Source organism: Leucoraja erinacea, chromosome 23, assembly GCF_028641065.1.
Source record: "Leucoraja erinacea ecotype New England chromosome 23, Leri_hhj_1, whole genome shotgun sequence".
NCBI lineage: Eukaryota > Metazoa > Chordata > Chondrichthyes > Rajiformes > Rajidae > Leucoraja > Leucoraja erinaceus.
In genome coordinates, this window is record NC_073399.1 from 20,264,493 (window position 1) to 20,287,637 (window position 23,145).

Sequence of the window (23,145 nt, forward strand, 5' to 3'; positions counted from 1 at the left end):
CATTTTTCCAAATGGCCTAAATCACTCTGTAGACTTCGGAAATCCTCTTCATTATCCACAACACCCCCTATCTTGGTATCATCTGCATACTTACTAATTCATTTGCAACCCAACCTGCTTGTGTACAGAATCTTCCCTAGAAATGTTCCCAATGATCCAAACATTTCAAGCTCTTCCCTTTTACACCACCACTTTGGACACTCATTGATCTGTCCTATCTTCTAATTCTTTATGATGGAAATTTATGTTCTAAGGGAAGGGCTTTTGTGAAGTATTGGGGTTCCAGAGTGTGTGTTTTGAAAGAAGAAGTGGGGTTTAGGAGGAATGGGCATTGTGTGAAGGATTTGAGTATAGGAGCAGGGAGGTTCTACTACTATTGTACAGGGTCTTGGTGAGACCACACCTGGAGTATTGCGTACAGTTTTGGTCTCCTAATCTGAGGAAAGACATTCTTGCCATAGAGGGAGTACAGAGAAGGTTCACCAGACTGATTCCTGGTATGTCAGGACTTTCATATGAAGAAAGACTGGATAGACTCGGTTTGTACTCGCTAGAATTTAGAAGATTGAGGGGGGATCTTATAGAAACTTACAAAATTCTTAAGTGGTTGGACAGGCTAGATGCAGGAAGATTGTTCCCGATGTTGGGGAAGTCCAGAACAAGGGGTCACAGTTTAAGGATAAGGGGGAAATCTTTTAGGACCGAGATGAGGAAAACCTTTTTCACACAGAGAGTGGTGAATCTCTGGAATTCTCTCCCGCAGAAGGTAGTTGAGGCCAGTTCATTGGCTATATTTAAGAGGGAGTTAGATGTGGCCCTTGTGGCTAAAGGGATCAAGAGTTATGGAGAGAAGGCAGTTACAGGATACTGAGTTGGATGATCAGCCATGATCATATTAAATGGCGGTGCAGGCTCGAAGGGCCGAATGGCCTACTCCTGCACCTATTTTCTATGTTTCTATGATTGAGGTTTGGGTGAGGTAGGTTTTGAAGAAATGTTCGGGGCTTCATAGAGAAAAGCTTCAATGAGAGCGTTAGAATGCTGGAGAAAGATGGGTTACAAAAGCTAAGTTGCTGCATACCATCAAGTAGTGCTTCTGATCCTCATTTTGTCATGGAAACACAGTAGGTATCCATGACATGTGCAGCGCAGACTGGTGTTAGCATTGATCATCCAGACCAGTTCCACACCCTTCCTGAACAACCACTTATGAAAGCTCTTGACAGCGATTTGTTCAAATAGTATTGACTACAGAAAGTGCAATTGTGTAAAACAAATAGTAAATGTTTTTCCTCTGTCAACATTGCAAATTTGAATAATTTCTACGCAATTCCGGCTGACTCTTCAGTGCAACACTGAAGAATTGGTGTTTCTTCTCTCCCCCACCCCCCCCCCCCCCCCCCCCCCCCCCCCCCCCCCCCCCCCCCCCCCCCCCCCCCCCCCGGTCTGAAGAAGGGTTTCGGCTCAAAACGTTGCCTATTTCCTTCGCTGCATAAACGCTGTTGCACCCGCTGAGTTTCTCCAGCATTTTTGTGTACCTGCTGAAGAATTGGTATTGGACGTGTCAACTGTGAGAGTAAATAAAGTCAGCCTTTTCAGTGGACATTAAAAAGTTGCCATAACACAGTTCTAAGAAATGTCAAAGAATGTTTCCTCATGACATGTCCATTGCTCAGCCAATGTCATTGGAACTGGTTACCCAAGTCATTTTACCTTGTTTGGGGAATTGTGTACAATTTGGCTGCTGTTTTGTCACAATGGCAACACCTAAAAGGCTTTTCTTTGTTGTAGAGCACTTTGGGACATCCAAAGGCTTGATATAAATGTGAGTTCTTCATTAATTGGTGAAATCCCTACTATTTACAGGTTTATCAAGAAGCAGGGTTTGGACAGACTCTTCCACGAATGTGATAGTCACATGTGGCGCCTTGGAGACAGGCAAATTCCAGAGGGCATTATAGTGGACGGCGGTTCCGACTGGTTTGCTCTGACTCACAAGTTTATTGATTATGTGGTGTACTCGCAGGATGAGTTGGTCACACAACTGAAACAGTTCTACTGGTACACACTGCTTCCAGCTGAGGTGAGAACTGACTGACTTTCAAATGTGTTCTATTCACTGCCTTCCTAATCAAGGCTATTTTCTGCTTGGGAATGATGTTCTTTCCTTTTCAAACATGCAATATCACAGCCAAAGGCTTTCAGGCCATGAACAGCACAGGCTTGGTTGTAGAGAAAACCTCATCCATCCATCATATCAAATATTCCCAGAGTACATAGAACAAAAGCTTAACCTCGCTCGGATTCATGCTGATAGAGATGATGGAGTGGAGTTATAGACTCGTAGATTTATACAGCAATGAACTGCCCCAACTTGTGCCAACCTCAATGTGGCTGAAAAGGTTTTAACCTGAAACATCATCTAACCATGTTCTCCAGAGATGCTGCCTGATTTGCTGTTGCTCCAGTACTTTTTCTCTTTTTTTGTAAATCAGCATTTGCAGTTCCTTGTTTCTCCAGATGTATTTTGATAGCTGTAATTGTATCCTCTTCTGTAGTTTCTATAGCTTCCACTGGCACATCCTCAGATACGGATCACCTTCAGAGTGAAAAAGTTGCTCCTGAAGTCCTGTTTAAGTCTGTCTCCTCTCACATTAAGCCTATTTCCGCTAGGGCAGGTACACTATAGCATTGATAACAAGCAAAGCCCCTCCTCACTGTAACGTAGCAGAATAGTTCTGAAATTGGCTAGATACAGAGTAAACCACCCTCTACTTTGCCCATCAAAAGCTGAGTTTGATGAGTTTTCCATTTCTCTCACCAAGTACTCGATGGCTTCTTAGAAGAGAACTTCTTCTGAGTTAGTCCCTTTGTAACAGGTTTATCCAGAAGATCCCATGTCCTCTCAAAGCGGCCCCTAATCATGTTTAGGCAGCATCTGTGGAGGGAATGGACAGACAATGCTTCGAGCCAGGTCCCAGCTTCAGAATGATTAGTGTTGGGGGAGAGAACATAGAACAGTGCAGCACAGGATCACCCATACTTGTGTCAAACATGACGCCAATTTAATCTAATCTTCTGCCTACATGTGATCCATATCCCTCCATTCCCTGCATATCCATGTGCCTAACTAAAACTTCTCTTAAATGCCACAAAATGGCATCATATTCTGAGCACCTACCACTTCCTGTAGTAAAAAAAAACATGCCCTGTACATCTCGTTAAACTTTTCTCCTCTCACCTTAAACAACCAGAAAATCATGCTCTCACATTGCATAGGTCTCACAGAGCGAATTGCCCTGGGTCATAAGGGACACACACTGCACTGCCTCGGGCTCAGCACATCAACCGTGGAGTCCACTGTGCTTACAGTAAGTCTTTTCTGCTCTCAATAATTTTCTTCATCCTCTCTCCTTTGCAGTCTTTCTTCCACACTGTATTGGAAAACAGTTTCATGTGCGATACATTAGTGGATAACAACCTACGAGTCACCAACTGGAACCGAAAGCTGGGCTGCAAGTGCCAGTACAAGCACATTGTGGACTGGTGTGGCTGCTCACCAAATGATTTCAAGCCGCAAGACTTCATAAGGCTTCAGGTAAGGAGAGTTTGACTCCTTGGTCAGGTAGAATACTCACACCATTCACTGGGTGTGACTTTCAGATTCAGATTCAACCTTAATTGTCATTGTCAGTGTACAGTACAGAGACAACGAAATGCAGTTAGCATCTCCCTGGAAGAGCGACATAGAATATGATTTCAATAAATAAATCTATTTACATGCATACAGTCATAGTGTTTTTCCTGTGGGAGGAGTGTCTGGGGGGGGGGGGTGATTGGCAGTCACCGAGGTACATTGTTGAGTAGTGTGACAGCCGCAGGGAAGAAACTGTTCCTGGACCTGCTGGTTCGGCAACGGAGAGACCTGTAGCGCCTCCCTGATGGTAGGAGGGTAAACAGTCCATGGTTGGGGTGAGAGCAGTCCTTGGCGATGCTGAGCGCCCTCCGCAGACAACGCTTGCTTTGGACAGACTCAATGGAGGGGAGCGAGGAACCGGTGATGCGTTGGGCAATTTTCACCACCCTCTACAGTGCTTTCCGGTCGGAGACAGAGCAGTTGCCATACCATAATGTGATACAGTTGGTAAGGATGCTCTCGATGGTGCAGCGGTAGAAGTTCACCAGAATCTGAGGAGACAGATGGACCTTCTTCATTCTCCTCAGGAGGAAGAGATGCTGGTGAGCCTTCTTGACCAGAGTTGAGGTATTGTGGGTCCAAGAGAGGTCATTGGAGATGTTGACCCCAGGAACCTGAAGCTGGAAACACGTTCCACCTCCGTCCCGTTGATGTGGATGGGGGTGTGCGTGCCGCCCCTAGACTTCCTGAAGTCTACAATGAGCTCCTTGGTCTTCTTGGAGTTAAGGGCCAGGTTGTTGTCAGCGCACCATGCTGCTAGGAGCTGGACCTCCTCCCTATAGGCCGACTCATCGTTATTGCTGATGAGGCCAATCACCGTTGTATCATCTGCATACTTGATGATGGTGTTAGTACCATGTACAGGTGTGCAGTCATAGGTGAAGAGGGAGTAGAGGAGGGGGCTCAGCACACAGCCCTGTGGAACGCCGGTGTTCAGGGTGAGGGTTGAAGAGGTGTGCTTGTCTAACCTAACAGACTGGGGTCTGTTGGTTAGAAAGTCCAGTATCCAGTTGCAGAGGGAGGGGTCGATGCCCAGGTTACCGAGTTTGGTGATCAGTTTAGAGGGTATAATAGTCTTGAATGCTGAGCTGTAATCGATGAACAGCATTCTTACGTAAGTGTCTCTGTTGTCGAGGTGGGAGAGGGCGGAGTGAAGTGCCGTTGAGGTGGCATCCTCCGTGCTCCTATTCTTGCGGTAGGCAAACTGATAGGGATCCAATGTGGGGGGTAGGCAGCCTTTGAGGTGTGCCAGGACCAGCCTCTCGAAGCACTTGGTGATGATGGGGGTAAGTGCAACTGGGCGGAAGTCGTTGAGGCTTGCCGCAGTGGAGTGTTTTGGCACCAGCACGATGGAGGTGGTTTTAAGGCACGTGGGAACAACTGCTGGGGCAAGTGACAGGTTGAAGATGTCAGTCCAGACGTCTGTCAGCTGCGCAGCACAGGCCCTGAGGACGCGCCCGGGGATGCCGTCAGGGCCAGCTGCCTTACATGCATTAGTCCTACTCAGTGCCACGTACACGTCGTAAGCGATGAGTGTGAGGGGTTGGTGATCAACAGGGAGCACGGCCTTGATGGCTGTCTCTAGATTGTCCCTGTCGAAGCGTCGCCCGTTAGCTGGAGGGCGCTATCAGGAGTCGGAGTTGCGCCAAGTGTTTCCGTGAAAGATCAGGATTTTTACTATATATGAGTTTTGATCCATTTGTGGGAGGTGGATCCTTCGGAGTTCGGCCATTTTTAGTATTGCGCAGTCGGCATAGAAGTGGTTAAGCTCCTCAAGGAAGGAGGGTCACTGGATGTGGGGGTGGTGTTGGTGGGTCTATAGTCCGTGATGGCTTGGATGCCTTGCCACATGCGTCGGGGGTTGGAGTTGTTGTTGAAGTGCTCCTCAATCCTGAGCTTATGGCAGTGCTTGGCCTTCTTGATGCCCCTCTTCAGGTTAGCCCTGGATGAACTGTAGGCTCGAGCATCGCCTGACCTGAAAGCGGTGTCCCGTGCTTTCAGCAGCAGCCTGACCTTGCTGTTCATCCATGGCTTCTGATTCGGGAATATGGTCACCCGTTTGAGGGAGGTGACACTATTGATGGTGGAGTTTATAAAGTCCAGAACAGAGGATGTGTAGGAATCAATGTCCGTGTGGGAGTCAAGGGTGGCCTGGGCTGCAAACACAATCTCCTCTCTAGGTGCCACCTTGCATGATTATATATATATCTCCCCTCACACCCACTTTGCAGTCCATTTCCTCTTTACTCTTCAAGGTGCGAGTTTGAGAAAGGTCTTTGCCCAGTTGTGTTTGAAAGGAACATTGAATAGAGGGTCTGGGTAAATATTGGAACCAAGCTGGTGAAACGCATTTTGAAAATATTCTAGCCCACACGCTACAGTGGAACAGGATGAAGAATCAAAGAATTCTGGAAGAATGTCGATAAGCAGAGGTATTGCAGGGATCCTGACAATCTTGGAAATCCTGTGAAACCGAGTGGTTTCAGGGAAGGAATAGATTTAAAGCAAAGTGCTGGAGCAACTAAGCGGGTCAGGCGGCATCTCTGGAGAACATGGAAAAATGAAGTCTGAAGAAGGGTCCTGATGTCTGAAGAAGGAAACATCCATGTTCCCCATAGATGCTGCCTGACCCGCTAAGTTATTCCAGCACTTAATGTCTTTTTTTTAATAAACCAGCATCTACAGTTGCTTGTCTCTCCAACATGTTCATTATTACTTTCTTATTCAACTTACTGCATTTTTGTTCACAGCAAATGACGAGACCGACATTTTTTGCCAGGAAGTTTGAATCAACAGTTAACCAGGAGGTGATTGACATCTTGGACTCGCATCTGTATGGAAACTACCCCCCTGGGACAGCAGCTCTCAAAGCCTACTGGGAGAACATCTTTGATCAGATGGATGGGGTGAGCAGCCTCACCAATGCTGCAATTACCAGCTACCTGATTTTCTTCAAGCTGGCCCTGAGCAAAGTGCAGGCGTGGCTACAAGGAACAGACAGCTCCTGCAGGTATGGGAGTGGATGATCCGATACCTGAGCCGCACTGTAAAACACTCCACATGCAGCTAGCTTCTCTGGGCCAATTCAAGGAGCATGATCCTCGTCCTCTATACCTTCAGACAGTGGGGAATGGCCATGCTTCTCACTCCCAGTCAAGCCCAGAAATTCCATGAAACTGTGTGATATAACGAAAGTCAACAATCGGTGTGATTTTCGATGCCAGACCCATGAGTTGCCCAGGTCCCGAGGTGGGTGATGAATCGACAGACTCTACCATAGGACAGATGGGAGGGTTGTTGGATCGGTTGCTGCCTCCATCTGCTGTTCAAGCTTTTCTTTACAATGGGCAACAGCAATTGAAAGTGGTTAGCACCTTCCCAACTATGTCCTGCTGCAGTTTAAATGTTTTTGAGGCATGGATTCCCATGAGTTGGTGCAGTAGTTGAAATTATTTAAGGAAGCTTTGAGAAAGTAGTTAGAGATTTTTCCGTGCTGGCAGTTGCTTGCCATGTTTTCAGATAAGAGATAGGAACAGAATTAGGCAATTCGGCCCATCTAGTCAACTCCTACATTCAATCATGATAGATCTTCTTTTCCCTCCCAACCCCATTCTCCTGCCTTCTCTCTGTAACTCTTGACGCCCTTACTAATCAAGAAAGTATCCGTCTCTATTTAAAATTTCCCCAATGACTTGGGGTCCAGAGTTATCTGTGGCAATGAATGCCACAGATTCATCACCCACAGGCTGAAGAAATTCTTCCTCGTCTCCATTCTAAAGGTAAAGTTGTACCCTGTGGTTCCGGACTCTCCGATTACTGGAAAAATCATCACCGCATCCACTCAGTCCAGGTCTTTCATTATACAGTATATTTCAATATGCCCCCCTCACCCATCTTGTGAATAGTTGTGATCTATGAATGGAGACACCAACCAAATACAACTGTCAACTATTTGCAGAGATAAATGATTGATAAAATTCTACAGACACAACGGCCTGTAGATGTTGGAATCTGGAGCCAAAACAAACTGCTGGAGGGGTTAAGCAGGTTGAGCAGCTTCTGCAGAGGCAGATGGATGCTTCTGTTTTTGGTTAAGGTGCTGCTGCATTTGGTGCACAATTTCCTACTCAAAGGTGTTGTGTTAACATGAAATATTTTTAAATTAATTATTTAATTGTACTTGTTTGTTTCACGGAAGGCTAAAGAGCATGTGTTCCTTTCTTCAGGTATGAACCTTTGGGCTATCCTCTCTCTGTTCACCTTTACTTCTACGATGATCAATTCCAAGGTTATTTAGTGATGCAGCAAGTTAAGAATGTGACCACCGGGCAGAAAGAAACTCTGGAGAGCTGGGTGTCGCCTCGAACCATGCTGCATCTGGCAAACACTGACCCAGAACTTGGCCGACTGCAGAGCCTTGAGGTAATCAGTCAGCACTCTCCAAGTGAATGAGCAGACATGGTGTTGCCATTGATGCAGGTCAAGATCCTGCATCAGGACGGAGAGGGAAGAGGGGAGATTTCCCCTCTGTGGCAGCATGAGGGAGGGGAGGGACATAGGCTGGAGGATGAAAGGGTGGGACCACGTGAGTGTTACAGAGAGAGTAGGCAGGTGGAAGCAGGTGGAGATGGGAAAGGCAGACAAAGGGAGATGGGTGAGTGTGGGAGGAGAACGCTGCTGTGTGGGTTACCAAAAACTAGTAAAGTCAACATTCGGGCCTTTTGATGGGCAGACTGTAATTTTAAGCCAATAAGTTATTGCTTGAAACTGTGCCCTTTGCACACCTGTATTCCCACAGTTGTCACATAAGCTTTCCTGTTATTGGTATTCCAGTGACCATTTACAAGACGTTTTACAAAAATGTTCTGTAATATACTCTCCTTCAATAAGCCTTTCTGAATGACACATCCTCAGACATTTGGTGGAGTTTTCAGAAAAGTTATTTATTTTCTTGCACATGTACTTCTGGTAGATAATAGATTAAAATTATAGTGGAAGTCAAGCTCTCTAAGTATGACAGCCTGTTTCTATTTTTCTTAAATGGAACCAAACGTTGACTGGTAAAACAGTAAGAGAACATGGTCTGCCTTGAAGGAAGAGGTGGTTCAGGTACAATTGGTACAAGTTCAGATGAGGGACAAAGAAAGAACAAAAAAAATCCCCGCAAGCCCAACCCCTCCGTGCCCATCTGTCATTCCTCGCTTTACTTCCCTAGTTGATCCAGACACTGTTGTAACCTTTGACAACCATCTTCACTGTCCACGGCACATGCTGTTCACAAGCCTCCAATCTGAAGAAACAACCCTCCACTGCCTCTCCCTCCCCCCCCCCCCCCCCCCCCCCCCCCCCCCCCGCTTGGCAGGATCACCCTGCAACCCATGTGATCTCGCCTTCCAGACGAGCCTACCTTGTGAGACTTTGTCATAGATCTAGTTAAAGTCCATGTGGATGACACCCTGTCCTCATCTTTAACCAAATTCTTAAACATCTATTTTGATATCACCATATGATTTAACATAATTATTTTATACAATTCTGCCGCTGACAAGCATAGTTTGAGTTGTAGTTTTAATATACTAATGCAAATGGATGGTGTCAGAACTGAAGCCCAATGGATTGCTCCATGTCATGTAAAATCACCCAGTGTTTTACTTTGACTTTTGTAGTCTCTGAGAACAATTGCAGTTGAGTGAACTGATCCTTTTCCATTCGCCCTCCTTGTTGTTTAGATGGGATTACAGTGGATTTTGAGGCCGAGTACACCCAGTACAAGCCCCCATTACACCACCCTCTGCGGCCGGGGAGCTGGACAGTGCGAGTGCTGCACCAATGGGTCCTGCTGGCGGAAACCAAGTTCCTGGTGATTCCTCTGGCCTTCAGTGGCAATCGGCCTCTCAGAAAAAGTTGCACAGAGTAGGGGAATCCAGAACCAGAGGACAGTGGTTTAAGGTGAAGGTGGAAAGATTTAATAGGAATCTGAGGGGTAACGGTGGTGGGAGTATGGAATGAGCTGCCAGAGGAGATAGTTGAGACAGGGACTATTGCAATGTTTAAGAAACAATTAGACAGGTATGTGGATAGGACAGGTTTGGAGGGATAGGGGCCAAACACAGGCAGGTGGGACTAGTGTAGATGGGATATGTTGGTCGGTGTGGGCAAGTTGGGCTGAAGCTGTATGAGTCCAGTAGTGTGCCTGTAATCCTAAAGAGTCAGGGGGTGGAAGTTCGTGGAGAGGCGATTACTAAGGAGAAGGTGCTAGGAAAACTGAAAGGTCTGAGGGTGGATGTCACCTGGACCCAGTGATGGATTGCACCCCAGGATTCTGAAGGAGGTGGCCTCAGAGATTGTGGAGGCATTAGTTGTGATATTTCAAGAATCACTAGTTAGGAATATCACCCCGCTTTAGGCTGGTTTGCCTGACTTCGGTGGTTGGTAAGAATTTAGAATCAATTATCAAGGATGAGATTATGTAGTACTTAGAAGTTCACCGTAAAATAAGCCAAAGTCAGCATGGTTTTGTGAAGGGAAGATCTTGCCTGACAAATCTGCCGGAGTTCTTTGAGGAAGTTAATAGCAGGATAGACAGAGGGGAGGCTGTAGATGTTGTTTACATCAATTTTCAGAAGACAATAAAAGGCACGATTTCAGGTTGGTTGCCATTGACTAGTGGAGTTCTGCAAGGGTCGATGCTGGGCCAACTTCTCTTCACGTTGTATATTAATGATTTGGATAAGGGGATTCAAGGCTTTGTGGCCAAGTTTGCAGATGGTGTTAAGGTAAGTGGAGGGGCAAGTATGTAGAGGAAGGAAGGACTCTGCAGAAGGACTTGGACAGGTTAGGAGAGTGGCAGATGAAATTCAGTATAGCAAAATGCAGAGTCATGCATTTTGTTAATAAGAAGAAAGGCGTAGATTATTTTCTAAATGGGGAGAGAATCCAGAAATCGGAGGGTGCAAAGGGACTTGGGAGTGCTGGTGCAAGTTCATTTGCAAGTCGAATCAGAAGTAAGGAAGGCAAATTCAATGCTAGCATTTAAATCGAGAGGACTGAAATACAAAAACAGAGATTTAATGCTCAGGCTCTGTAAGGCGCTGGCCAGGCCACATTTGGAGTACTGTGAGCAAATTTGGGCCCCATATCTGAGGAAGGATGTGCTGGCTCTGGAGAAGGTCCAGAGGAGATTTACCAGGAATGAGTGGGTTACCATATGACGAGCATTTGACAGCACTGGGCCTGTACTCTTTAAAGTTTAGAAGGCTGAGGGGGAACCTTATTGAAACTTACAGAATAATGGAAGGCATGGATAGAGGGGATGCGGAAAGGATGTTTCCACTGATGGGAGAGTCTAGGACCAGTCATGGAGTTAAAGGGTGCTGCTCTTTTAGAAAGGAGGTGAGGAGAAACTTCTTTAGGCTGAATGTAGTTAATCTGTGGAACTCATTGCCACAGGGGGCTGTGGAGGCCAAGTCAGTGGATATTTTTAAGGCAGAGATAGACAAATTCTTGATTAGAACTGGTGTCGATGGTTATGGGAAGAAAGCAGGAAAATGCGATTAGGATGCAGAGATCAGCCATGATTGAATGACGGAGCAGACTCGATGGGCCGAATGGTCTAATTCTACTCCTATAACTTGTGAAGTAAACACTTTTGTTATTACCCTATCCAAATGTATCGCTATTTTCAGAGAGCTATGAATTTTCAAACCATGATCCATCTATACATCAATTATTCTAAAGTCTGCATATGTCTGGCTAATATTAGGCAACCCAAATTACATCATAACATGGTATCTGGATTAAATTCCATCCACCTTTGTTGTGTCCAACTTTCAGCCGATCTATATCTCTCTGTTTTAGGCAACCATTCTCCTTATCTACAACTCCACAAATCTCCATGTCATCAATAAACTTATCAGACCACGGGCATTCTTGAGCAAGTTGTCTATAAAGATGCCAAACAACAGTGGTCCCAACACTGATCCCTCCGAACACCACTGGTCACAGACCTCCAATCAGAGAAACACTCGTCTGCCTCCTGTCACCAGGCCCATTATGGAATAGTTGCTCTTTATAGCCCCAAGCGTCCTCATAACATAGAAACAGATTTTACTTTATAGTCCTTTGTGACATCAGGAAACGGCAGAGTATTTTTCAGCCAATTAAGTAATTGTAATGCTGCAATATAGGAAATGTGAATGGTGCACAACAAGATCCCATAAACAAACATGCTGAATGACCAGCCTTTTATGTCCACTGGTGGGAGCATGTAGGCTTCAGTCTTACAGCATTGAATAAAAAGTTCCCTCTGACAGAGAGCACCTCTCTGGAGTGCATCCCGATTCTGGACTCTTGAGAGGATGGGTGGGAAAAGTTTGACGATGGTCAGTTATTTCTTGCAGTGGCTGATTTTTAGTCATTTAAACAAGCCTTTGTTTTTTTTATTTACTGTGATGCAGGACAAGACCAGTGGCTTCATGGTGGGCCACCAAATAATGAATACATGGATCAGAGCTTCCAGCGCCTCAGTGGGATATTGAATCTCCCTCCATCTGACTTTGCTGAGAAGGAGGCTCTCCATAACTCTCAGCTGGTTGGTGAGCAACTGGAATCGTGGATATATGAGAGTGTAAGCAAGTTCTGGTCAGCCACTGAGTCCTGTGCAGTAGAGCCTTCGCTTTGTCCTGCACTCCAACCTTGTCGGAAGACAACCTGGAGTTCTCTATCCGATGACCCCAAATCTGAACTGGGCCCAGTGAAAGATGATGGGCGCCTGAGGTAGCAAAAGAGGGTGGTTGGGGTGAGTATTTGGCGTAGGACTCAACCGAGTAGAAAGAAACCCATCTCTGGGCTGGTGTGTTAGTCCAGTGGTTTGTCAAGAGTGGCACTGGTACATACAAGAATGACCTCAATGTGTTAAAAGGACCGAACATTTAACGCGAGGCTTAGGGGGACGGAGAAGAAGCAGTTTCTTCGAGTACCCTGGATCAACCACTCCAATGCAGCACAGAAGTTCAGCAGGAGTTGCACTGAGGTGTCTGTCCCCGGCACGAAGGCTGTGAGAGGAATGAAAAGACAGTGGTCCCTGATAGAGCGGCTCAGAACAGATCTGAGGACAACCTCATTATTCCCAGTTTCACACAACTGCCTCTGAAATCATTGTTCCTCAGCACTTCTGCTATGATGTTTTGTGATTGTAATTTAGCGGGTTGTTACTGAAAAGAGTTAATGCAATGATTTGATAGTTTGAAAGCCATTACCTTATCCCTCAGAGGACGAGAATCACTAACTTCAGACACTAAAGATTTATTTGCACATGGCCTGAACTACAGAACTCTAAATAAAGACGCAACTTTTAACAAAATTCTATCTTTAGTTTGTGCTCACCATCTGTGATGGGCTACAGAGCACTTTCCATGTCAGGCAGACAGTGTCAGCATCAAACACTCTCTTTGGGTGCAGTGGTAAAGAAGGATTGGTACTCCAGACACCAGAATTCAAATCCCACCATGATCCCTGTGAGGTTTAAATTAATCTGAAATTAAAAACTACTAATGATTGCAAAACTACATTGCAACACCTCATCATGCTCACTAATGCCCTTCGGGGAACAACACGTTGTTCATTAAGACCCTCTAAAGTTGGTGGCTCTGAAATGCATTCATCACCATAACTGTTCGAATGAAAATCGCACGCCCAGCATCGACCAAGCCACCAAATTCAGATACGGTAAAGATTCCCTCGTTAACATTGAGGGACTAGTGTCTCAATCGGAGGAACTGTCTCGCAGATCAATCAAGCAGTTGGTGTCATCATCAACACTTCAAACGCAACGTGTCAATCTATTCTTTCACAATCCACTAGAACAGGACAATCAGACCAGACAAAGTGGCATGATGATATATTGACAGAGACAGTAGCTCTTGGAATCCTCAACATTAACTCCAGACCCTGTAAAGTCTCAGGACATGGCCTGTCAGCCGATTAACCTGCTTTAATATGTGGACAACACTTGAAGAGGCCATGACAGCAGCAAGGGCACAAAGTACTCTGGATTCAGCACCAACACTGATTGAGTTGATTCAGTCCTGAAGGACAGAGCAGCTAGATGGGGTCTGGGGCAAGCAGTCAGAAACCATTGGAACAATCTACCTTACCTCGGCCTTGCTAATCTATCTGTGGCAACTGCAGTTGTCTCAGAGAATATTGGTTGGAGATTGCAGAGCATTGTGGAGACAAAGTCCTGTCTTTACACCTAGAACATCCTCTGCTGTGTTGTCAATCATTACCATCAGGCTGAATGGGGTGGACTGAGAACAGATCTGGCAGCTCAAAACTGGGCATCCACCGGGCACTGTGGTTGATCAGCAGCAGCAACAGTCACAACCTGTTACTGCATGTTCTCCTCCAAAGCGCACGCCACTCTGACTTGGCAATAGATCTCCATTCCGCCAACATAGTTCAGTCTAAGCAGTGGAAACCTCTCCCTGGCGGTATTGAGGGAACACCTCCACCAGTTCAAGGAGTGACTCACCGGCACTTTCTGGGGCAATACATGCTGGCTCTGCCAGATCTGGAAAAACAAATAAATACTTAAATAAATAAATGGAGACATATCATGTGTTACACAGGCACAATTCTGCAGATGCTGGAAATCTGAACAAGAAACAAAATAGTTGGAAATGCTTAGCAGGTTGGGTAGCATCTATGGTAATAAATCAGAGTTTGGTTGAGATTAATGATCTTCCATAGGTCAGGTAGATATTAAAATTCCGTCTACACTGTCCCATCAATCACCACCACTTCATGTGTCACATGCAGTGTAACTTCACCATCAAAAAGGTCTTTGAAACCTACCGAATAATGAAAGATAGAGTGGATGTGGAGAGGATGTTTCCAGTTGTGGGAGAGTTTAGGATCAGAGGGTACAGCCTTAGAATAAAAGGGCATTTCTTTAGAAAGGAGATGAAAAGGAATTTATTTGGCCAGAGAGTGGTGAATCTATGGAATTCATTGCCACAGAGGACTGTGGAGGCCAAGTCGTTTGGTATCTTTAAAGCAGAGATTGATAGGTTCTTGATTAGAAAGGGTGTCAAAGATTATGGGGAGAAGGCAGGACAATGAGGTTAAGAAGGAAAAATAGATCAGAGGAGCAGAGCAGACTCGATGGGTTGAATGGCCTATTTCTGCTCCTAAGTTTCATTGTCTAAACACTGGCTGTGTAAGTGCAGCAGGGATCCGAAATAAAATGAAGCCCGCTACACTGTTCCATCAAAGATAACCAAGGAAGGAACGGCATAGGTCAGATGAACAATGAGGCCTTTTCTAATGGTTGAAAGCATAGGTTACATTTCCACATCCATCAGCCATACTGAGTGAGATAATCTAGTAATAAAATAAGAAATGAGAAAAAAAAAACTTTTATTTGGCCTAATAATTGCACAGAATTGATTTTGAAATCCAGTCACTGTCAGGAATCGGTAAATAAAGTAACTCAATGAAAAGACTGACCATATTAAACAAACTTTAATTTCTGAACTCAAGTGGGGAAGAAAGACTAGTCAATATGGGCATCAAGTGAGGATGATGAGTCCATGGTTGATAAGCTGACGAGTTACAGATGGCACTTGATGGTACAGTGAATGTCTGGTGAAATGGGCAAAAGTGCCACAGGGAAGCTCAAATCTTCTTTCAAACTGAGTGGGCAGATGGAAGCAAATTCAATCATCAAATGAAACTCCAAGGATGGTGCCAGGTCTGGGATGGGGAATGGCAGTGACTAGACAGAGAGGTCTGGTAAAGAAACAGCACATTTGACAAAGGGTTGAATGCCCTCCTATGTTATTTCATTTACCAGGAGAGTAACAGCACATGTGTTTAAGAAGGAACTGCAGATGCTGGAAAATCAAAGGTAGACAAAAATGCTGGAGAAACTCAGCGGGTGCAGCAGCATCTATGGAGCGAAGGAAATAGGCAACGTTTCGGGCCGAAACCCTTCTTCAGAGTAACAGCACTTAATGGACTGTTTCATTAACTAAATCCACTTTTTAGTTCCCACTAAAGGAGCAAAGTAACTAGTTTTGAATACTCTTTAATGTGCAATAAGATTCATTTTCACTTGTGAAATGCAGGGATCAATAATGCCTCCTGTATCAGTGCAGCAAGAATTATAAGCCGCTGCCCTGCGTTCACCCCACAGCCTCAACTACATATTTAAAACAGAGTCTGTCTATAATTCAGTAAAGTACCTTCTGTTTGATTTTTCTATCCATGTTTACTTGGACAACTTGTAATGCTCACAAAGGCTTTGTTACATAAAATACCTATACAGCTTGTATAGTTTTTGTTGGCTATGCAACTATAGCTCCAATTGTTTGTGACTGAACATTTGCCCTGCCTATGTTGTCAAGAATTGTATTTGTTTCGATACGTCGTCATGAAATTTTGCAGAGAAATGGAGAATTCATATTTTTAAACAATAAAATATATACCATATCAGTTACTGCACGTTGTTTAGTTATCAAGTTGGGCGAAAGCCCACGGAATCTTGTCCTCGCTTAATACTGGAATGCGCACAAACGAACCATTCAGTTGTATGTATTACTATTCACACCATCCGCCTTCCATGTTCAGTTGATGGGACTGAGCCAAAGGCCCTGCTGACCTTACCCAGTGCTTGGTCGTGGACAGAATTGGAATACACTGCCCACAACTCGGAGAAACCCAGCTTTGTGCAGCCATACACATAGTTTCTTCAGCTCCGTTGACTCTGCTGCTGCACATCCATCTGAAAGCTGCCCGGAAATCACTGAATGGTAATGTGTCAGATCTGCCTGCTTCCATCGCAGAACTCTGGAGTTGCTGGTCTTACCAGGATGTGATTCTGGACATCATTTTGGATTCGGATTGGGAATCAGTGAAAGGGAAGAATATATTGTTTGTAACTCCAATCACAGAGGCTGGTGAGCTGATATCCCAGGTCAGGAGTGGGACCTGCTGCATGTCTTGTGCTCTTATGTTTAACGTTTAATAGAAATAGGCTCACATCATGCCAAGCCCATTTGGTGTATCGCTCCCGTACAGATCTGGGAGAACGATATGATAGAACTTCATTTATCCCAGGAGGGAAATTGATCTGCCAACTGTCAAAAACAAAATACATTAGATTAAAGTGACGTGGAAAGGGTTGGGGACATGCAAAGATTGGGGAGGAGTGAGGGGGGTGCTGTGTTGTCCAATATGGTCCCTCCAAGACCACCTCCCATGAATCCAACTCCACCCCCAGGACGGAGCTAGTCTTCCTGATTGGTTTGTTGATCGTATTGGCGTCCGCAGCCTTCGCCCTGCTGCCCCAGCACACGGCAGTGAAGAAGATGGCTCTGGCTACCACCAATTGGTAGAACATTTGCAACATCTTACTGCAGACGTTGAAGGAGCGAAACCTTCTCAAAAAGTACAGTCGGCTCTGTCCCTTCTTGTAAAGGGCCTCAACATTTGTGGACCAGTGTAGTTTACTGTCCAGGTACACTCCAAGGCATTTGTACTCCCTGGTAAACTGCACATCAACACCGTTGATGGAGACGGGACAGGGGAGTTCCTCACCGTATGTCCATCCCTAACTCCTTTTTTTAATCAAAAATATTTTATTTAATTACGAACAAGATACAAAAACCAAAAAAAACAAAATCGTGGTGCCACAGCCACTACCATATTACAAAATCACCAAACTATTCAGACATTAAATTACAAACAACTATGTTACAAATAACATCACCCTCTCTAACACCACCCGGGCATGGGCGTAACCCCGGTAAAGGGGCAAGCATCTGGCTTGGGCAAAGCCCTCTTCCGCCCGGCGCCGTGACTCACGGATGGCCAGCTTGGCCAGGCCTAGCAGCAACTCAACCAGGACATCTTCAGTCCTTCCTACTCCCTACATCCCATCACCAGTGATCCTTCGATCACTGACATCAGAGCCACTCCTCCCCTTGCGGACCCCAGGTGGAGTGGCGGTGCTCCTTGCCCTCCGGACCCTGGCTACAAGGGACGCTCTACTGCTACCACTAACTCCTTAGTCTTGTCAGCGTTGGGCTGCGGGTGATTCAGCCCTACCACTCAAACAAATCGTTGACTACACCTCTGTATTCAGCTTCCCTCCTTTATAAACATAGAAACATAGAAATTAGGTGCAGGAGTAGGCCATTCGGCCCTTCGAGCCTGCACCGCCATTCAATATGATCATGGCTGATCATCCAACTCAGTATCCCGTACCTGCCTTCTCTCCATACCCCCTGATCCCCTTAGCCACAAGGGCCACATCTAACCCCCTCTTAAATATAGCCAATGAACTGGCCTCAACTACCCTCTGTGGCAGAGAGTTCCAGAGATTCACCACTCTCTGTGTGAAAAAAGTTCTTCTCATCTCGGTTTTTTAAAGGATTTCCCCCTTATCCTTAAGCTGTGACCCCTTGTCCTGGACTTCCCTAACATCGGGAACAATCTTCCTGCATCTAGCCTGTCCAACCCCTTAAGAATTTTGTAAGTTTCTATAAGATCCCCTCTCAATCTTCTAAATTCTAGAGAGTATAAACCAAGTCTATCCAGTCTTTCTTCATAAGACAGTCCTGACATCCCAGGAATCAGTCTGGTGAACCGTCTCTGCACTCCCTCTATGGCAATAATGTCCTTCCTCAGATTTGGAGACCAAAACTGTACACAATACTCCAGGTGTGGTCTCACCAAGACCCCGTACAACTGCAGTAGAACCTCCCTGCTCCTATACTCAAATCCTTTTGCAATGAAAGCTAACATACCATTTGCTTTCTTTACTGTCTGCTGCACCTGCATGCCTACCTTCAATGACTGGTGTACCATGACACCCAGGTCTCGCTGCATCTCCCCCTTTCCCAATCGGCCACCATTTAGATAATAGTCTGCTTTCCCGTTTTTGCCACCAAAATGGATAACCTCGCATTTATCCACATTATACTGCATCTGCCAAACATTTGCCCACTCACCCAGCCTATCCAAGTCACCTTGCAGTCTCCTAGCATCCTCCTCACAGCTAACACTGCACCCCAGCTTAGTGTCATCCGCAAACTTGGAGATATTGCCTTCAATTCCCTCATCCAGATCATTAATATATATTGTAAATAGCTGGGGTTCCAGCACTGAGCCTTGCGGTACCCCACTAGTCACTGCCTGCCATTGTGAAAAGGACCCGTTTACTCCTACTCTTTGCTTCCTGTTTGCCAGCCAGTTCTCTATCCACATCAATACTGAACCCCCAATGCCTTGTGCTTTCACTGATGCAGCTCACAATTGTAGTCATCTGAAACTTTCTGCAGGTGGCAGGAGTCCGAGTTATATCTGAAGTCCGAGGTGCAGTTGGTGAACAGGAAGGGAGAGAGGTCCGTCCCCTGTGGGGCCCCTGTGTTGCTCACTACCATGTCCAAGACACAGTTCCGTAGCCTGACATATTGTGGTCGTCCAGTCAGGTGAGCCAGGACACCAATGGAGCGCCTACCCGCATCTTTGGCAGTTTGTTCCCCAGCAATGCAGGCCAGATGGTGTTAAAACACTGCAGAAGTTAAAAAAAAAACATCTCTCACAGTGCTTCCCGGCTTATGCAGGTGAGCATAGGGATGATGGAGCAGGTGGATGATGTCGTCCTCAACCCCATCTTTGTTTGCTAAGCGAACTGCAGGGGGTCCAGGTAGGGTTTAACCAGGGGTCTCGGGTGAGTCAGCACCAGCCTCTCCAGGGACTTCACGAAGTGAAGTCAGCACCACCGGTCTGTAGTAATTGGCAGAGCTGGAGTGCGTTGTCTTTGGTACAGGAACCAGGCAGGATGTCTTCCACATCACAGGAACCCTCTCCAGGCTCAGGTTCAGTTTGATGATAAGCTGGAGTACTCTGCCCAACTGGCTGGCACATGTCTTGAGTACCCTAGGGGTGGCTTCAGGTGACTGCACCCATTTCACCTCCTCCCTGTCTCCATTCCTGAAGGCCCTTTTCTTCTGGTGGAGAAGGGCCTTCATGTCACTGGTGACCCAGGGCTTGTTGTTGGGGAAACAGTGTACACTCTCCTCTGGGGCAACGTTATCCACACATAACTTTATGTAATGGGGACTACAGAGTGGGCACGTCCCAATCTGACCTCAAAACAGCCCTGTAGAGTGTCACAGGCCTCCTGTGTCCACTTCCTCACTGACCTTGTAATCACAGGCAGCTTCTGGACCATTGGCTTATACCTGGGAAAGAGGTGAACCAAGTTGTGGTCAGATCTTATGAGTGGGGGAAGGGCTATGGAGCTGTACGCCTCTTTAACATTGGCATACATCAGGTCCAATGTTTTCATATCCCTGGTGGGATAGTCAACAACTGAGTGAAAGTGGGTAGGGTAGTGTCCAAAGTCACGTGGTTTAAATCCCCCTAGATTGTGATGAAAGCACTCGGGTGCTGTGTCTGGAGTCTCGCGGTGATTGTGTGGATGACGTCACTCGCGCGCAGCGGATTGGCGGACGGAGAAATGTAAACAGCCATGACAATGGCGTGTGAGAATTCCCTGGGCATATCGTATGGATCCATTCTATTTGGGCCATTCCTGAATTATTTCCCTGAGTCGTGCATGATAGATTTCTCCCTCAAGTATCTAATTCACTGATGCTGCCTCACAGCTCAGTGCCCCAGGTTCAGTCCTGATGACTACTCTCTGTAAAGTTTGAACGTTCTCCCTGTGACCACATGGCTTTCTCCCAACACCCTGGTTTCCACCTACATCCGAAAGGCATATGGGCTGGTGGCAATTGTAATTATCCCAGGTGTAAGGGTGAGTGATGGAATTTGGGGTAAATGTGAGTGTATAACATGGGACAAGTGTAGGACCAGTGTGAATATGCGCTTTGATGTTTGGTGAGAACTTGGTGGGCTGAATTTTCTCTTTGCCTTTTCTCTTTGCTTTAATGCAAGCAACTCTAGCTTCTCCAGTTTCTCCATGAAGTGACTCTGTCAATTACTGGCCTTAGCCACGAAATCAAACCTGCAGCCTCTTTCGGGCTTCCTTTCCCACCTGGAGTGATGCGTTGGAAGCAGTGCTCCAATATATGTAAGCTGCTGATTTTTGCATTCAATGTCCCAGATAGTTTTATAATCATTTTCTCAGCATGGTTTCTGTACATGTCCCAGAAATGTTCTGTGTGGGGGAACATAGCCTGTGGTGCCGATTTTGAGAATGTCTTCTCAACAAACCTGGACTTTGCAGCAATAAGGATTCAACAAATGAAGAGTCTACCGCTCACTTCCATGACTATACGGAAGTCTCATTCAAAATTCAATGGTGCCTTTGTTATCAGCTAGTATCTTTCATGAAATCCTAGCTTGAGCCAATCCTTGTAATATTCCTAATGATCTTTGTTCCCTCTCAGAGTGGATTCAGTCGGAGCTGCTTCTACAGTATATCTAAAGCAACAAAAAAAAAGTTTAATTTCAAAGCTTCTCCCTACAACTTCTCCTTCCACTCCCTACCCCTTCCCATCCCCTGACCTTTGTCTTCCCATTCCACTACCCCTTCCCATTCTGCTAACTCTACTCCTTTCCCATTAACCCTTCCCATTCCCACCCCTGTTCCCCTTCTCACCAACTTATTTCTCCTCAGCCTTCACTGCCAGGGTGACTTCAAGAGTACATTGGAAGAACAAAGCTTCATATTCTGCTAGGGTAGCCTACATCTAAATGGTATGAACATTGAATTTTTCAGTTTCAGGTAATCTAACCTCTCCCTCTCCCCACTCACTGTGTTCCTTATCCACTCCCACCCATGTTATGCTGCAGGGTTTTGACTCAAAACACTCACCTTTCCTTCTCCCTTAGTGTCCTTCCCCATCTGGCCCATTCTTTTTTAATTAATTTTTTAATGATCTATTCATCTGTGTCTCAATATTCCCCCTCACCACCTGGATCCATCTGCCTATCATTTCCCCTCACCTGGTTCCACATCACTTACCAGCCTCTGCCTTATCCCTTCCTCTCACTACTACACACTGGTTATCTTTCACCTACATTCATTCAGCCCTATTGCAAGGTCTCAAAATGTTGACCATTCCTTTGCCTCCGCAGATGTTGCTCGACCTGCTGAGTTACTCCAGCAGTTTGTTCTTTTCATCCTCATGAAAAGTTGAGATTCCACTGGTGGGTGAATTGTTTGCAACCCATTAGGAATGTGACAATGGTGGCCCGAGACAGGGTGTTGCTGGCCATTTATGAGTGGATCTTGTCCCTTAGTAGGAGGTGCAGTTGAGGACAATTATTTATCTAGCGGAAGAATCCATCTATTCCACACCCCAGAACCTTGAGAGTATTGGAGACTTGGCAACGGTAATGCCATTGAGCATAAAGTGTAGCTGGTTTGACTCCTTTGGTGGCGATAATTGTTCCACAAAACTTCAAATGTTATTTGCTGGTCCTCCTGCCTCAACCTCTGATGAGCTGTGAATGGAATTGAGCGTTATGCTGTCATCGGCAGATTTCTCCACTTCTTATTATACAGTGGAAGTAAGGAGACTGATGAAAAATCTGACGATAGTGAGGCCTGGGACACTGCCCTGAGGATCCCCGGGCGCGTGCTCAGGGCCTATGCTGCGCAGCTGACAGACGTCTGGACTGACATCTTCAACCTGTCACTTGCCCAAGCAGTTGTCCCCACTTGCCTTAAAACCACCTCCATCGTGCCAGTGCCAAAACACTCCACTGCGGCAAGCCTCAACGACTTCCGCCCAGTTGCACTTACCCCCATCTTCACCAAGTGCTTCGAGAGGCTGGTCCTGGCACACCTCAAAAGCTGCCTACCCCCCACACTGGATCCCTATCAGTTTGCCTACCGCAAGAACAGGAGTACGGAGGATGCCATCTCAACGGCACTTCACTCCGCCCTCTCCCACCTCGACAACAGAGACACTTATGTAAGAATGCTGTTCATCGATTACAGCTCAGCATTCAACACCATTATACCATCAAAACTGATCACCAAACTCGGTAACCTGGGCATCGACCCCTCCCTCTGCAACTGGATACTGGACTTTCTAACCAACAGATCCCAGTCTGTGAGGTTAGACAAGCACACCTCTTCAACCCTCACCCTGAACACCGGCGTTCCACGGGGCTGTGTGCTGAGCCCCCTCCTCTACTCCCTCTTCACCTATGACTGCACACCTGTACATGGTACTAACACCATCATCAAGTATGCAGATGATACAACGGTGATTGGCCTCATCAGCAACAACGATGAGCTGGCCTACAGGGAGGAGGTCCAGCACTTAGCAGCATGGTGCGCTGACAACAACCTGGCCCTTAACTCCAAGAAGACCAAGGAGCTCATTGTAGACTTCAGGAAGTCCAGAGGCGGCACGCACACCCCCATCCACATTAACGGGACGGAGGTGGAACGTGTTTCT

At 46.1% G+C, this 23,145-nt stretch overlaps 2 protein-coding genes across 2 annotated transcripts in view; both read left to right on the top strand.

Moving 5' to 3' along the window:
- LOC129708363 (xylosyltransferase 2-like) overlaps positions 1 to 8,957 on the top strand; it is a 79,479-nt gene extending 70,522 nt beyond the window's left edge. The window contains exons 6-9 of the mRNA XM_055654053.1: positions 1,867 to 2,083; positions 3,422 to 3,598; positions 6,448 to 6,707; positions 7,924 to 8,957. Of these exons, the coding sequence (XP_055510028.1) occupies positions 1,867 to 2,083; positions 3,422 to 3,598; positions 6,448 to 6,707; positions 7,924 to 8,149 (880 nt within the window). The 3' untranslated portion in view covers positions 8,150 to 8,957. The remainder of the gene's footprint in view (positions 1 to 1,866; positions 2,084 to 3,421; positions 3,599 to 6,447; positions 6,708 to 7,923) is intronic.
- On the top strand, positions 8,776 to 15,421 carry LOC129708253 (xylosyltransferase 2-like). Its single transcript, XM_055653897.1, has 3 exons — positions 8,776 to 8,806; positions 9,427 to 9,600; positions 12,154 to 15,421. The coding sequence occupies exons 1-3, from the start codon at positions 8,776 to 8,778 to the stop codon at positions 12,474 to 12,476; spliced, it is 528 nt and encodes a 175-aa protein (XP_055509872.1). The 3' UTR covers positions 12,477 to 15,421.
- The last annotated feature ends 7,724 nt before the right edge of the window (positions 15,422 to 23,145 follow it).